Source organism: Mauremys mutica, chromosome 14 (genome assembly GCF_020497125.1).
Source record: "Mauremys mutica isolate MM-2020 ecotype Southern chromosome 14, ASM2049712v1, whole genome shotgun sequence".
Classification (NCBI taxonomy): Eukaryota; Metazoa; Chordata; order Testudines; family Geoemydidae; genus Mauremys; species Mauremys mutica.
This window is the reverse complement of record NC_059085.1, coordinates 32372088-32389064: the sequence shown is the minus strand read 5'-3', so window position 1 is coordinate 32389064 and position 16977 is coordinate 32372088. Positions and strand designations below refer to the sequence as shown.

The 16977-nt window shown below is 39.1% G+C and overlaps 1 protein-coding gene across 3 annotated transcripts in view; it reads right to left on the bottom strand.

The window, feature by feature from the left end:
• Nucleotides 1-2294: 2294 nt before the first annotated feature.
• The window catches only part of CDH8 (cadherin 8), a 211005-nt gene continuing 196322 nt past the window's right edge, over nucleotides 2295-16977 (bottom strand). Inside the window, exons 11-12 of one of the 3 annotated variants that reach the window (XM_044987732.1) lie at nucleotides 5649-5900; nucleotides 2295-4303 (exon numbers count right to left, since the gene is read on the bottom strand). In XM_044987732.1, coding sequence (XP_044843667.1) covers nucleotides 3810-4303; nucleotides 5649-5900 — 746 coding nt within the window. In that variant the 3' untranslated portion in view covers nucleotides 2295-3809. Of the gene's footprint in view, nucleotides 4304-5648; nucleotides 5901-16977 lie in introns of those variants that run through there. The other 2 variants (XM_044987734.1, XM_044987733.1) reach the window with 2 other exon arrangements.

Here is a 16977-nt window from a genome sequence, read left to right as displayed (position 1 = left end):
CACTCAGGGAGTTAGAACATGGACTAGGTGGGAGAAGGATGAGAGGCAGATAGCTCAGCTACTGGAAAGGAAATAGGTTACTTGGGGCACAGGCATCAAAAGGAGCATGTTCTAATTTTTGCACTGGGTCCAGAGTCTGCACTTTGGCCATCCCTACATTATCTTTATACACTATGCCCTGTATGCTAGGCCAATGGTCTTCAATCTGTTCCAGGCACAGTCTCACCTTTCCAAACCAGGACCCTTCCACTGAAATCTCCCTCGCCCACGTTGTAAAAGGGAAATGGGAGGTTGCCAAAAGTCAGGTCCTGCAATGCCTAAATCTCCGTGTGAATCTATACTATCTTGCCTCCTCTGTGCTTTTACCCATGGGATGATTTACTTATGTTTCCCAAATGAATGAGGTAGCATAGTGAGTCAGGGAGGAAAAGGCAGAATCTAAGGTAGCTGGGTTCTAGGCCACTTAGGGCTTTTAAGGGATTTGGGGAATTTACTTTAGGAATTTGTAAATGTTATTAATTCTAATGGAACCCATTTTACTTGTCATTTAAGTCAATCCAACAGCCAAATCAACCTCATAAAAAGGGACAATAATTATTTTATGTGATTAAAAAGACCATTTAGATAAAAATGTCTAAATCCAACTGCAAAATGAAGGTTGATATGATTCTAATCGTAAGGATTATAAACTATCAACATGGCACACAAATCATGCAGCACAATTCCTATCCAAAACAATTTCACACTGAACTAATTTCATCCGCACACAATGAGCAAGTACTGAAAACTAGAGATCAACATTTCACTTCCTAAACTGTTTGAGGATCCACAATGCCATAAATCATCCAAAGAATCCTGAGTTTACTTGTTTGCCAACTGAACCTTTTTGTCATTAATATTGTCAGATTTAAGAAGAAAACGTTGCATGTTACCATTAGTAGATAGAACGGTTCCATTGCTTTTTTGCCTCCTCCTTTTCATTGGTGATATTTATGTTTAGAAGCTATATGGAAGCATAATCTAAAGCAATACCTACCAGTAGTGGTTACCTTATCTTTTTGACTGACAACGATGAGATTTCTGTCATGCTTTACCTCTCCTATAGTGCTAGTGATGGGATTTTTTTGAAATCTTATTACTAGTGTCACAGTCATGGTCTCAGGCGGAGCTTTCAATCAAAAAGGCAATCAGAAGGTTATACATTCGTGAGTTTGTCTACAAAGGAACCCTGCAAAGAGCCACAGTGAACAATATAACGCCTACTCAGGAGCTACTTGTGTTATATCTGTGTGTGGATATAAACAATAATCTCATCCATATCTTACATCACCTTCCTTTGCTCCAAGGAGTGTGGTCTAGATTGGAACTTGGTCTAACATCGGATGGAAATCAGACCTTAACACTTGTGTTACCATAAGATGGCACATTACACTACACAACACCCTTTCACTTTGGCCAAATGATTAACAGATCCTCCACAAGAATGCATTTGACTATTATTGAAATCTATTAGAAAATGTGTTGAGTTTCATTTGAAACCCCGGTGAATGCAGCTTTTCTATCTTTAGATGACTCCACTGTTTAGTGTATGTTGCTGAGAGCGTTGTGTAAAGCTATTCAGATGGAACTTGTGAATACAGCCTAATTTAAATAAATTGGAGACTTCATTAATTTCATTAAAACCTTTACAATGCATTTAGAAGTGGTGTTAGCATATTAGTTATCTGCAAACTGCAGTCATTAAAGGCAGCTGCGGCATAGCTAAAGCAAATGTCAATGTTTCCATTTTGAAATGCATGCAGAGTTGGGGATGATGCGTCAAGCTATTTTTGTTTATAGAAGAAACATAACTGAGAATCCTAGAGACAACAATTTCTTTTTATTAGCCACATTCAAAAAAAGGTTGGGAGGTTAATTTTCAGCATGGCACACAGAAAATTAGACATATGCATAAATCCTCTTGCGGTATGAGGTTGCTGCATGTTTAATTCTCCAGGCACTGTCCCAAAATTGCCCCCAACATCTTTTTCTTTTGTTATTCTGACTTTATCTCCTATTTTAAACAGTGTATTGATGTGATTGCCAACTATTTAATTGATTAATAAATGACTGAAGAAACTGTAGCAGTCAGAGGTTTATAAAGAACTTTTAGATATTCACAGCTGATGATTCCTCTCTAAAGGGTACAGATTAAACTGAAAAGAAACAGCAATCACAAGAAAGATATTTATAAAAATATATTTCACAAAGTAGGAAACAATACAGGAGTTTCTCTGAATACAATACATGAAGTAAATAAACAAATGATAATATAGCATCAAAATAAAGTAGAAAATTAAAATGATTTGCATGTAATACTCAGTTTTATTATACAATTGCTACTTCTAAATGGCAAGTTTGCATTACAAATTGAATATGCTTGCAGCTCCTAGTGCTGTTTTCAGTGTGTGCAAGAGCCCTGGTGCATCACCATGAATATTATATAAAAGAAATGCTAATAACAGAAGCAGTAAAATTATGTACATACTGGTTCCTGCTCTAATACAGTGGAGAACTATAAGCATTGTTTTACTGTACTGTGTAATGTGTGGATTTCTAAAAGTCTACAGTTTAAATATTCACATGAACCAGTTTACTTCCAGCTGTTTGTGCTTGTATTAAAAACGCCAGTTACTAGATTTATGAAGAAAATATAAAACTGTCAAAAGTTTTATCTGGGAAAGTTTTATTCCTGCCAGCATTCACTTAAAACTCAGCTACTGCAAATGGATAGGTTACTGCTTTAACCTGCAACAAATTGTCATTTTCTTTTCAAAATGTACATGTATTAAACATTCATTTTATATATAGAAAAAACTCTAAAGGTTTATTAATGGATATAATTTAGGTTTCTTTATAATCTTACACTATAGATTATTACCCTTAATAAATAAAAGCAGTAATGGACATCAATAAAATATTTATTTCAGGATTAAACAAATAAATTCAATCTTTAGCAATAAAATCATTAATTGTTTCATATATGTAAGTCCATCTCCTTTCACAGTTTCTTTTTCCTTCCCCTTTCAGAAGATGGAGTAGGAGTTCCTTCTTCTCTAAAACAATCCTCTTTTAAAGTAGGGTTTTGAACCCCCACTCTTGAACCTCTGCACATTGGTAGAGTTTCTAATCCCATCACTGGAATGGATTAAGAACATGTGAATATTTTAAGGCTTGACACAATATTTAAAGATGACGTTCAGTCTGTGGTTATGTGGCCAACAATTACTGTATGTACAATGTATGGTCACTGCACAGTAGAAGCCAGTAGGGATTTACAGTGCTGTTTCCATTCAGCATTGCAAAGAAGACCAGATATTGCTTTTAACATTTTTGTGGTAGGATCTTTGTTGGCAATGCGGAAACACACCATTAGCTTTACATACTGACAGCCGATTCTGTTCAATAGCAAAACCATTGCAGGTCCATTATCTAGAAAAGCACCCTTTTCTTTTAATTCCTTTCATTTCACTGAAGATTATCAAAGATCAAAATCTTCATCTTCAGAGTGGTCAAGTGAATATCGAATATCCAAAGACTTCTAGACACTCCACATACTTTACTTCACACTCCACAAGACTTATACCTCCTAACATATACTTTATTTTTTTTTATTCAACATTACAATGAAGGTGATTTTATGATTTTTTAGATGACTGGCGCTAAACTTGCCTCTAAAACAAAAAGCCACATTAGTCGTAACTAACAGCAGTGGCCCTAGAATATTACATGATCCTTAAGTCAAGAGTGAAAAAGTTTGTAATCCACTGTCAAGTTTCTTTGTCACTTTCTCCGACTGAGTAGAGTTCTCCAAGTCTTTTAAAGCGGGGACCCCATTCACTGAGGTAGTCAAAATTCTGATCTGAGTCTGATGTAGAGGACTCCAATGAACTAAGGGAACCAGCCACTGAGCCTCTTCCTTCATAGCCATAAATCTGGATGGAGTCATAAGGTGGAGCCGTGGGGTCATTATCAGCTTCATGAAGCCTTACGTTAATAAATTCATCAACGTCAACACCATTAGGAACAGGTGCAAGCCCCTGCCTGGGCATAAACTGAAGATCAGGCTTAATATCCTTCCGGGGTAAAAATCCATTAATTCCATCTGGATTTTGCAAAGTTGCAATGTCAAAAGCTTCTGTATCTTCTTCGCCACCTCCTTCATCATCATAACGGATTATATTTTCCCTCACGTCTTCCTCATCTTTGATAATCAGAGGCTCATTTTTATGTCTTCTCAATGTTACAAACAGCACCACAATAACTGTAAAAAAGCATCACAGGCTGATTAGTTAAGAAAACATCTAATCAAAGCAGCTGTAAACTAGATTTTTTTTTTGTAGAAGGCTGCAGATAGTATCCTTCTACAAGAGTAATAAAGCCATAATTAAAGCTGAAAGAGCTAGAAATGTAACACACTGGTGGAATGGCAAAAATTTGATCAGGAGCTAGGGGAAGGAGTTCTACCTTCCTATTACCATAACCCTATATTTATAAAATAGCTTATTTAGGCCCAATTTTTTTAAAGGGTCAGAATTTTGAATGTCTCCATTTCTAAGCTTCACTTCAGACAGGTTTGGCCTGATTTTCAGATGGCTGATTTCTGAGAATTCACAATCTCAACTGAAATCATTAGGAACTGCTCAGTATCTCTGAAAATGAAACCCTAGTGCCCAGATGCACAAAGATGTTTAGATACTTAACTCCCATTGATGTACCTTTGTGAATATGGGCCTATGTGTCTAAAGCTGGGCACGCAAAAATGGAGACAACCAAAATTAGATGACACTTTTTGAAAATATGGCTCTGATCATAGTCACAGGAAGAAATATTTTGTTGACCTGTTGCTCAAAGGCCGTACAGTACTACAGTAAGGAGAGTGAAACTGTGATGGGGGTGGGAGGAGATGAGAAGAAGTTTAGGTCATATTAATTTTAGAATTATGGGTAGGTGCACAAAGAGTTGGGCTTTAGTTACTATTTGTTGTTTCTGCAGCTTAATTCTGAAACCTGTTACTCAGCAGAGCAACAGGGCTCTTTCATCACTGTTCTCTGGCTTGCTGATGTCATATGCTACTTTTTTATGTGTTTGATTCAAATATACAGTGCTTTTTATCTTGTAAAACTGCAATCTCGCTAAAGCCATTACAATCCGGAAGAAACACATACAAGTCTTGGAAGAAATAGCATATAACAAATAATTCAGTTTCCAACACCCACAGTATAGTCTCAGTTCACCTTCTTACTCAATATTTCATAATACAACTCTTATTTAAATACAATTTCTATGTAAGGATCTTTGGAATAGGGACTGTGCTTTCTGGTTTTGTACATCATTTAGCACAATAGGGCTCATCCTGACTGGGTCTTGGGGCACTAATATAATTCATATATATTATTTTTCTTCTTCTAGCCTTAGATTCATCTATATGCAGTTGAAGCAATTACTCCAAAACTCTATAGCTACTCAAATCTTTATACATTAACACTAATAATTAGATAATATTTTTTTCCAGATAGCATCACCTTTACCATTTGGTTTCTTTGTTTATTTATAGTCATTTATGAACCAGAAAAATGTTGAACAGCAGGCTGTAAATGAATACATACCTAGCAGCAAAATGATGCATGCTAATATGGCAATTAAGGCTCCCATACTGAGTCCAATAGGAAGTACATAAGCTTCAACGTTACAGGACTGAACAACACCATCACTGCTGCACCCGCAGACCCGAATTGTAAGGGTGCTGGTGCTGCTCATGGGAGGATTTCCACTATCACTTATTATGATTGGTAAAAGATACACTTCTTGCTTCTGACGGCTGAATCCACTGTGCTTTGCCAAAATGCTGAGTGTATTATCTGGAAAAGTGAACATTTAAACAGCTGGATCATTTCAAAATAGCTGCTGAAAACAATGTTTCCCTAGTTCATAAATCCCCCGCACAAGCACATACATACTGTGTCATGCACATCAGCCCCCTTCACCAGCCCCAGCCCCACTTACCAGATACATAAGGCACTGACCTTCTCAGCTTGCATGTTCATAAAAACTAACTTCATGAAACCAGTGTATGGAAAAGTATTATTTTTAAAGTAATCCCACCTGCTATTAGTTCATTTAATAAAGTACATCCATCAGTCAAAACAAATTGTGTTTTGTATTTTACATTGAAGCTACATAGTATCGCTCCTGCAGTAAAATAAACATTTTTGTTGTTTAAAGTGGTAGAATCCTATAGAAGAAAACCAAGAGGAAGTGCTAGATTGGGTTAAAAGCTGTGGGCCTGATCTTCAAAGGTGATGAACATTTTTATTTGAAAGGTAGTTATTGGTACTTGGTACCTTGAAACCTAAACCCTATTTTCTTTTGAAAAAGTAAGAGAAACTGATTCCAGAGCATCCTAGCCCTCAATCTTGCAAAGACTTATGAACATGCTTTAATTTTATGCATGGTAGTTGCCCCATTGAATTCAGTGGGATCAATCGTGTAAAGCTACCCTTTACCAATGCCTGATTTCTGCCATTGGTAGGGTTTCTACCTTGTGCACTGGAACTGAGCACAGTTGCTAATGCTAGGAGAGTGACAAGGGAAGAACAGGGATTTGCCACAATTACAACTGGAAGAACTGCCTTCACTTTGGCAACTTTTTTTTCCGGTGGTGTTTTAAACACAATTTTAGTAGGTTGTTGGTTAGGAAATTCTAGGAAGTCACCATCAAGAAATCAGTTTTGGCCACCAGCTGCCTATTTGTTGGCTTTGTGTTTTAAAGAGATATATGTGGTAATGAAGTTGTGCTAATATCAAGGATCACTCAGCTAGATGGTATACATGGGTATTTGCTTTACCCATGTGGTTAGGGTGAATATTTGATTTATGAATAACACATACTGCTCTCTCACACATAGTTAAACCTCTTGTATTCTCACAGCTTTCAAGCATAGTGGACACAATTAAAACAATCAAGATTTATCTCCTGCAGTAGTTAAGTTTACTGTACTATTTGTGTTATTTTAAATATAGGCAATACTGTAAATACTATGGTGTGGCAAATGTCGATTTTGTTTAATGGTACCTAATGTGTGTAGCTGTACATCAAATAACTGACTCAGATTCTCACAGGTAATTATTGAATTTAGTGCCTCACTTAACATAAGAGATTTTCTATTGCCTTTAGGTAACCATAGAATCCAAACATTTACCAGCCCACTCCTTTCTAATATAAATGATTTTGTACATGGCAGAATGTTCATGTTTTAACCACTGTAAGTAAGCACTTAAAAAATACAAGACACTTTGATTTATTCACATACTTAATGATTCAGCTTAGCTTTTAACTGCTAGATTCAGAGGAACAAATACTAAAACTCAGTGTTTTGAGTCATGCCCTAATAGAGTGCATGTTGATTCATGTTAACTTGTTTTGTGTGTTCCTTCACCAAAAAATAATAATAATAATAATAATAATAAAATAATTACCCCAGACCTCTACACACAAGTACTGTGACATTTATATGTCTTTCTGAAAACCCTAACATCACTGATGGAAAATGGAAAGATAAAGCTATACATCATATTTCGGGCTTAAGGGTTAGACTGCAGCTCTTTTCAGTAACCTCTTTTCTCCTGTATTTCCAGAGTCAATGTGCTTGAAATGCTATGAAAAAAGCAGTCTCCTCATATTTTGAGTTATGAAATGGTTTTGACTTAATCGCTAAATGACATTTCATGGAAAGCAGGAAATTGAAGAGGGAGGTTTGTGTGGCTGGAAGGGAGAGAAAATTGAAAGATAGGCAAAGTTCATACAACAGACATAGCACAAAGGCCCCTCTCCTGAGATATGGCTGAAAAACACTCAGTGCAGCTCAGGAGGTGGTTGGTGGGTGTGTGTGGCGGGGGGGGGGGGGCACAAAGGAACCTCTGAGATACCTTTGTGCTCCCTTGATCCTGGTGCCGTTCAGATTTCTGGTGTACAGTGAAACTCCCCTAGGGCTGTTCTATTTATACCAACTTTTCATGGTCCCAGGGGCCATTCCAACAGCAATAGATCACCGGGGCAGTGACCACTAGCAGACCAACATAAAAGGCATGCTCGGTGCCCCCAAAGAGCTTGCAGTCTGTAAAATACAAAATAAACAGGAAGAGAGAGATGGAAGGTAGGGGAATGGGTGCGGGGGAAGCTATTCAGGTGGTCGGTCACATTCTGATAAAGTTTTAACAACATAGTGCGTTGTTCTTGGTGTGTGTGTGTGTGTGCGCTCCCATGCATGCACACACATTCATTTAGGTGAGGGTTGATATAGAATACAGACAATTTCATACTACCCAACAAGAATACCCTAGGAGATACTTACCAGTAGATGTGATATTATTGATATAACGGTAGTAACTTCTATAATTGATTGAGCCTGTAGCAGAGTATAGAAAATGGACAGGTTCTTGTAGCTGACTAATTAGTTTTAGGGTGACCAGATGTCCTGATTTTATAGGGACAATCCCGATATTTGGGGTTTTGTCTTATATATAGGCTCCTGTTGCCCCCCACTCCCTGTCCCGATTTTTCACACTTATTGTCTGGTCATCCTAATTAGTTCCATAAACAGAAGAAGAAAAGAGGGAGTTGGCTGGTGCATAAAGAAGGGAAATGAAGATTAGGACTCCTAGGAACCTAATTCTCCATTTGCATACACCAGTTTCATGATGGTGTAGCCACAAGGATTGGGTGAGAAATGGTTTTCCCATCCCATGAGAATTTAAGAGTTCAATAAATGCTCCCATCCCAAATTGGGACAAAAAATCAAATTCTAAAAACAAAATTATGGTCCAGAACTGCCTCCCCCCTCCACAACCAGTTCAGGTCAATCAACACATTTTGTTTCAATAATTTCACACCTTTTTTTTTTTTTTTTTTAGATTTTCACCTTGTTTTCCTCTTTTTTTGTTTTTTTTTCCATATAAATTAAGTTACATTTCTAACTGAAGTAATTTTGAACCAAAACAAAAACAACCCCTCTTTTTGTTTAGAAATTGTCAAAATGGTACGTTTAAACAATTTAAAAAACTTTAGTCACCATTTTTTCACATCAGGAAACTTATCTAAAGCAACCTCATCCTGTGAACAGTTTCAGTTTCAATGAATCAATATTTTTGGCAAAAAAAGTTTAATAAAAAATTTCCCAACCAGCTCTAATAATCACATGGGGTATGTCTACACTGCAGCTGGTAAGGAGTTTCCCAGCCTGCGTAGACAAGCTCCCATTAGATTGAGTCAAGTGAGCACACTAAAAATAGCAGCCTGACTGCTGCAGCTTGGGCTCCCAAGCCCACCTGACCCTCTGGATCTGAGCTCAGGTGGTAAGCCTCTGCCAGGGCTGCAAAATCCACACTGCTATTTTTAGCACGTGAGCCTGAGCCAATCTAATGACGCAGGATCCCAGCCGCGGTCACACCAGCGCCGAATACAGAGGTAAAATAACCTCTCTGCTCCTACTCAAGATTCCCGTTTATGCATCCCATTAGCCCTTTTGACCACAGTGTAGCTCTGGGAGCTCGTGTTCAGCTTATTATGCACCAGGAGGCTTTGATTTTATCAGTGGGGGTGCAGCCGCTCTGGTCCCAGCCTCGTTGATGGCAGGCATGCTCCCAGCTGCAGTGTAGATACACCCCTAGTATAGCAGAGGAGAGAACCAGGCCTGGTTCTACCAGATTCAATTTCAAACATCCCTCCTCCCAAAATTCAGAGGTGCTTGGTTTCATAGTTCTAATTTAACTGACTATATCTAAAGTGGACCTAATTATTTAGATCTGAGTTTGAGTTTGTATTTTAGACATATTTAGAATGGATATTCAAACAAACCCACCATAAATCAAAATAGTGATATTATAAAGCAACATTTTTGAAGTTGAAGCTGATTAGAGCTGAATACCTCTCTAGTACAGAAAGGATTCTCCTTCACTTTTCGGCTGTGGGAATCAGATTTTCCTTATGTCTTTTCAAGTTAGCAACAGTCACATCCCAACTGATGGCACCATGGAGCTAAATAGATAGTCTAGTCCTTTCTCATGTCCTTTTAGGAGTTATAGGAAGCATGCCTGTTTATTAAAGCTCAGTTTCAGGTGTGAGTTCTCAAGGATTTAGACAACCCAAACAGCATCAAACTCCTTAATTATACCCCTTATTCTGCGTGCCACTCTGATGTAATGGAGAAGATATGTGTATGGAATCAATGATTAGTACATCTTCAGAATGAACAACTGCACTTCTTTACACTGGTTAAAAATGTCAGAGGTGACATTGAAATGCACATATAGCAACAAAATCTCCCTCCTATCTCAGACACCCTCCCCAGCTGAACTGCATGGTATCAAACATCCAAATGGAAAGAAAAAAGGTACATTACTAAAATTATGCTGTAGTTCAATTTATTTAAGGGGTATTTTTAAAATGAACCTAATTTCTTTTGTTAGTATAATCTTGGAATATCTTAGCAGGGCATGTTCAGCAAGTTGTGTTTTCCTCCTCCTGGTCCCAGTCACTATTTTGGTGAGATTTAAAAAACAAAAAAAAAAAGTCTGTATTTTTTTTTTGGTAATGACCATTTAAAGAGACTTTAGCATGAATTAGATCCATAATCCTTTTCTTTTGAGCTTCCAAAGGAGGAGTCAGACACAACTAAACTCCAGTCCTCCACGGAGAACCACGCCCCTGCCTTGAAGTCCATGGGACTGCACATAGTTCTCAAGGAGCAGGACCATATATGGTTGTTTTGTCCACATTGTTCCTATGCTCTTTTCTTTCTCCACACCTGATTCTTTAATTAAAAAAAAAAAAAAGCAGCTGAACTTCTGGGGCTCAGTCTCTACCCTCTCACTATCTTGTATCTAAGACATAGTCCTGCATGGGATAGCATCATGCATGGGGTCATTTTTCCATTGGGAGCTGCAGGTGTGCTTGTGCCTGAAACACATACAATAATTTCCAGTTCCAGAGACCCTCCCTCGAAGAAGCTACTTGCCTGAGTGACTAGCCAGCTCTGCTAAACCTGGCCCGGCCTGTACCCTTTGGAGAGGCTAGCGCTACTGTGAGTTGAATCTTTTCACAGTCTTTATGCTGCTGGAGCAAAAAGCCCTCTTGGGAAGGCTCCTTGCATTCCATTCCTGGCCTCCTCCTCCTGTCCCCGGTACACATAGGAAGGGTCAGACACCTGCTTTGACATGAAAAAAGCAATAAATATTTTTTGTTTGCAGCTCCTCCTTCTTTCTGACGCAGTCACTCTATTCCTGTTTGCCCCGGTGTAACGTGTTGAGGGTGTAGAACAGGCAGACGCGGACGAGTCATGAACAAAAGGGGAAGGCTGTGCAAAGAGAAATTCTCTTTACTGGGCCCTGCTGCCCTTCCCCTATTACCCATTCACGCACAAGGGTGCACCTAAACCATTCAGCCACTAGGTGGCTCCACTGAGACCTCCATAAGAAAGAACACTGACAGCTGTCATTGCCGGAAGAGGGGGATTCTTGTATGTTTAAAGATGTTTACAAACAATGGATGACAACAGATCTTTCTGTTACAGCGCAAGGAAGAGGGGACGGAACAATGTCTGTTAGGCGGGCCAGAGAGGGGGGAGAGAGGAAGAACTGGAGAGCGATGTAAGAGGGAGGAACTGGATGCCCTGGGGATAAAGTGGAAAGGCCAAGTGTGAGGGGGGGAAAGAATTGGGAAAAAACACATGGGAAAAGGACTGGAGAAAATGGGATGGAGGAGAAGTGGGATGGAGACAATCAAGGACCCATTTCTTCCACTCTTGCTCATGCTGGGCGGTACGTTACTTTGCAAATAGTCCTATTGATTTCAGGAGGACGACTTCTCACAGAGTAAAGTAAGACTCAGTGCACGTAATCTGGCCCAAAAGAAGGGGAAAAGAGAGGACTAAACTTGCTCTTTGGGCAGTGACTGTCATTTACCTACATATTTATCCAGCTAACACCAGGTGAGCTCAACCTGGCTGGCCTGTAGGTCCCAACGTGATACAGGAAGAGACAGTAGACAACAAGAGGAGAGAAAGAGCTTTGTCAGCTAGAAGAAGACTACTGTTGAGCTAAATGATAATGAACCTGAAATATGGTGAAGTAGATATCGAGGAGACGCAAGAGTGGGGCTCAATCAGATGTTCCCACAGTGGCAACCTGAACCTGCCCTCAGGAAAAAAGCAGAGGGTGACATTGAGAAAACTGTTTTGACAATGGATAGAAACTGCTCACTGCTGCTGTGGGAATCATGTTAGCAACAGCCTCTAATTTGCCCCCTCAAAGTAAAAAAAAAAAAAGAAGAAAATGTCACCTAGTGCTGCTGGAAATATGACCTGTACATGAAGAGCAACAGCCCCCAGCTTGCCTTTTATTTAGTTCCTAAAACTTGAAACTTGCAAATAAATCACATCGGCTGATTAGTAATAAATTCAATTTATCTGATTTGCTTTCCCTTCCCTGTGGACACTTTCTTTATAGTACTTGTAGCTGGAAAAGCAGCAGGCAGCTCCTCCAGGAACAGACACCAATGCTGCTGCATGAATTAACTTGGCAGCAGATGCTCAGCAGGGTAGAGGATGATCACTCTCCACTCATCTCTCTAATTAACCTGCTGATCCTTCATTATAGCGCTGTCCGTGTTATTTATTCATGCTACTTTTATTATAACAAAGAAAATTATTGGGGGGGGGAGGAACAAAAAATGAAAACCCCACCATGTATTAATAAAGCTCTGACTGAAGCTGATAGAAGCAGAGACATTCAAAACTCAGGCATATAGATGCACAGAGGATTCAGACACACTGTTCAGAGCATCCACTAACATCCATAGTAGTCACAGTGAAACATCCTTGCTATGAACTATAGGACGTTGATGGAGTTCATTGGAATACCCGAGTTTCGTTAAATATCAGTTGTTCACTGGGGAGGGAACAGGAGATGCATTTTATCCTGAGGCCTGGAGAATGGTTTGAGACAAGTATGGTAGCTCAGTGAGCATAGTGGTCAAGAAATCTGTCTTGATTCAAGCCAAATTCTGCTGTTATTTACAGTGATGTAAAGCCAGCGTAACTTCATGAACTCCAATAATTAAGTTTTTTGTAACTCGGAACAGAATTTGGCTTTGGGTGTTTATTTTAACCAAATACAAAATCAATAATTTAAGTCTGAGTTTCAGTTTCTTGACGTCAGTGGAGGCACAAAAATGGGAGCACTGGGATGAAATATTAAGCATATGCTGATTGTGTTGTAAGACAGTTTAGTGAAAGCATCATTTTGATAAATAGTTTGGCAATGGCAAATAAATCTGACATCCTGTTGAATCGCATTGTTTTGATTTTATTTGTACAGGCTGACACCTTATGTTTTTCTTGGAGTTTTTAAGATGTTTTCCCCCTTTCACTCTCCTTGTGCTCAAAACTGGCTGAATCATTCTTGCTCAGACTTCCACACACACACAAAAATATCCACAGCTTTGGACGGATACCAATCCTAGAATATCTTAGCCAAAATGATGAAAGTTTCAAAAATTACAAGGGACTAAAAAACGGGAGGATAGATTGGATATTGTGCAACTTTATTTAGTTGCTGCTGCTCCTACTATCACAAAACAAGGACCAACCACAGTCCACAGTATGTCCTAACTTGAACATGATCTTTTCTAACGATTCAAAAGCAGTTCACTGAAAATATTTTAAAATGAGCTTTGTGGCCGTCTCTGTTCTTACAAGTTTTGTTTACAAGTGGATTTGCCAAATTCCCATAAAATGGACGGCTATGGAAATATTTCCAGCAGAACTGAAACCAAGAAGTGACAATGGAGCCAGTACTTGTGAGATGGCCAGTATGATTTCTAGACCCAAATGGCTTGTAAAGCACCACTTAGGACTTGTTCCTGCACAGGACTGAGTGCTTCCTGAAGGCTTCCAAGTACCCTCAGCTCTCGCTGAGCTGTTCCGAGATAGCTGGATGAAAGGTTACAAGGGCAAGTGAAAAGTGTTATGATCACAATGCCCCAAAGTTTCAAAGTAAAAAGACATGTTCATGATAAAGTATGTTGATTTTATTAAGCAAAATGATAACCCTGAAACATATGTACATAAAAGTGTGGGTATACATGCAGTAGACCTGAGTGGCTTTATGACACTGGCATCAACCTTGATTAACCTGCATGTGAAAATAAAAAGCTGGACCTCAAAATGGAAAGACACATACAGAAAATGTGATTTACAATTTTTAAGCATTTAAAAAGAAAAGAAAAGAAAAAGAAACACCAGCAGTCAGTTTACATTCAAGTGTAACTTTGTGCACGCACCTCATCTTGCTTCTTTAATTCCTTGACACACTCTATTTACAGATCAGTAGATTTTCCTGCTGGGTAAGCTTCCACCTACCTAGCTCTTTTTCTCTCTCTCTCTTTCTCTCCCTTTTGTAGTGCTCTCAGAAAGATCAAATCATTAATGGTATTAAAGACTTTGTGGTAGAAATTATTATCTATGCTGGATATATTACTTACATGAAGAAAGAGTTTTTAATTGGAAATTTTACAGCTGGAAACCTCAGCAATGCAGAGCTGTGTATTTCTTCATGTTTATTGGAGCTAATACATATTGTACATGGTTTGAATAAACACTATTATCATAGGTGGCTTTTTATATGCACTTTGGAGAGCTAAAAAGCAGTTTCTCCATAATACAAAGAGCCCTGTTGGATAATATGGAGAGCAGTAAGGATATCCTTATTAAGATGTTCCATGCATTTTAGAAGTGAAAATACGAGGACATTTAATTCATTTCTTATCTCGTTCCATATGTGATAGGAGTTCTCCTGGAGAGTTTTAAAGAATTTAATAATAAAGTCATCAGTAAGCAAGTTTGAGTGGGAATGGTCACAAAACAAGCACAGAATCAAAACTATGTTGCATTTAAAGAAATGAGATTCATACATTTGGTAGACAAATATAAGTCTGTAGAGGGAAAAAAATACCAGACAAATGCTTGGAGAACATTTCAGCTCTTTACGTGACTACTAATCCACTTTAATCCATGTGAATATTAATCCATTATGCTTCCTTACTACTATTAAGTATGATAAGCAAATGTCTTCAGATCATCTAGCAATACTTTGTTCATGTATTAACTTGCGCATTGACAATTATGGTCAAATTTTCAACCCCCAATACATGCACACTGAAAGAACTCTAACTTAGATTGTTTGCTCTTTGGGGCAGAGTCCATCTTTTTTTCTCTGTTTGTACAGCACCTAGCATAACGGGGTCCCACTCCTTGATTAGGGCCCCCAGGCATTATAGTAATACAAATAATAACAAATGAACAATCGGTTCCTCATTGTTCTACACACTGTACATACACAGTAAGAGACTGTCTCTGCATTGGAGATCTGACAGCGTTAGGTTGGGGTTTTAAGGGAACCTAATACACAAAATGGATACAGAGTGGGAGGAAAGAAGGATTATTATCCCTATTTTACAGTATGGAAAATGAGGCAAAGAGATTAAATGACTTTTCTAAGCTCACACAGTAAGGCTGCTGTAGACCCAGGGATTGAACCCAGAGCACCTCAGTCCCACTCTAGTGCCTTAATCAGAGGACTATCTTGCTTTCTCATATGCCTCTATGTTAACACCTATTCAGTGACAATAAAAAAATCAAATGGACCCCAAAACTGTAAAGTTCTTATCTGTAGAGGCAGGACCAAAATTAAGTACACACCAAACCAGTCACTCTCATAGTCCTGTACATTTGGGAACTCTCTGTGAGCTCAGCTATTCAGGAACACATTTCCCGTTTCTGGTTCTAGCAGATCCAGAGAAAAAGAAAATTCACAGATCAATCTCTCTTCTAGCATCAAGAATTTAGGACCCAACTCAAAGCCCAGCCCCTTCACCACTCACAATGTAACAGGACACACAAATCATAAGTAAGGCTACGCTTATGTCACAGAGGTCATGGAAGACGTGACTTCCAGAGACCTCCGTGGCATTTTCTGCTTCAGCCCCCGGGTCTGTGGGGCCCAGGCGGGGTTCCAGAAGGGCGACAGCCTCCTCAGGGTCCCCCTGCAGATTTCCAGCAATAGCTCACAGCCTCCGCAGGGTCCCCCTACAGGAGACAGCCTCTTCAGGGGGCCCTCCTTGGGTTCCAGACACCAGAGACAGCCTTGCGGGGCTGGGGGGTGGGGAGGAACCCTGCAGCTCCCAGCCACCAGGGTGGCAGGGTAAACCGTGGAGCCGCAGGAGGTAGGTCAGGGCTTCCATTAATTTTTGTTTGTTGTCTGTGACCTGTCCATGACTTTTACTAAAAATAACTGTGACAAAAACTTAGTCTTAATCATAAGGCTAGCCCTGCGTTGCAAAACTAGTCTTGAGTCTCAAACCATGCTAGAATACAAAGCACAGACACTAGCTTGTTGCTCCTGAAAGGATTCCATTCATACTGCTTTGAAAGATACATCTGAGGTTCTTTTACTTATCAATGTTCTTTAGTCTGTAGCATGTTTAAAAAGATGTAAAAGGGGAACACAGAACAGGACAACTTTTGATTATGCAAGACACCATTGCAAACCATATGAGCAAGTGAACAGTGATTAATTTCAGTGGGAGAGGTGAGATAGCATTTTTTTTTCTAGAGCAAATTGAATGCTTTGGAATACCTAGTTGTATGCAGTGTAGTTGTAGCTGTGTCAGTCCCGGGATATTAATGAGACAAGGTGGATGAGGTAATACTTTTTATTGGACCAACCTTGGTGGGAGACCTGAGTTCAGTCCCTTCTCTGCCCTAGCTTGTCTCTCTCATCAGCAGAAGTTGGTCCAATAAAAGAGATTATCCCATCCATCCTGGAATATCTGGTCCATCACACATATATAACACCGTATACAGTAGGTAGGTTCATATGCAA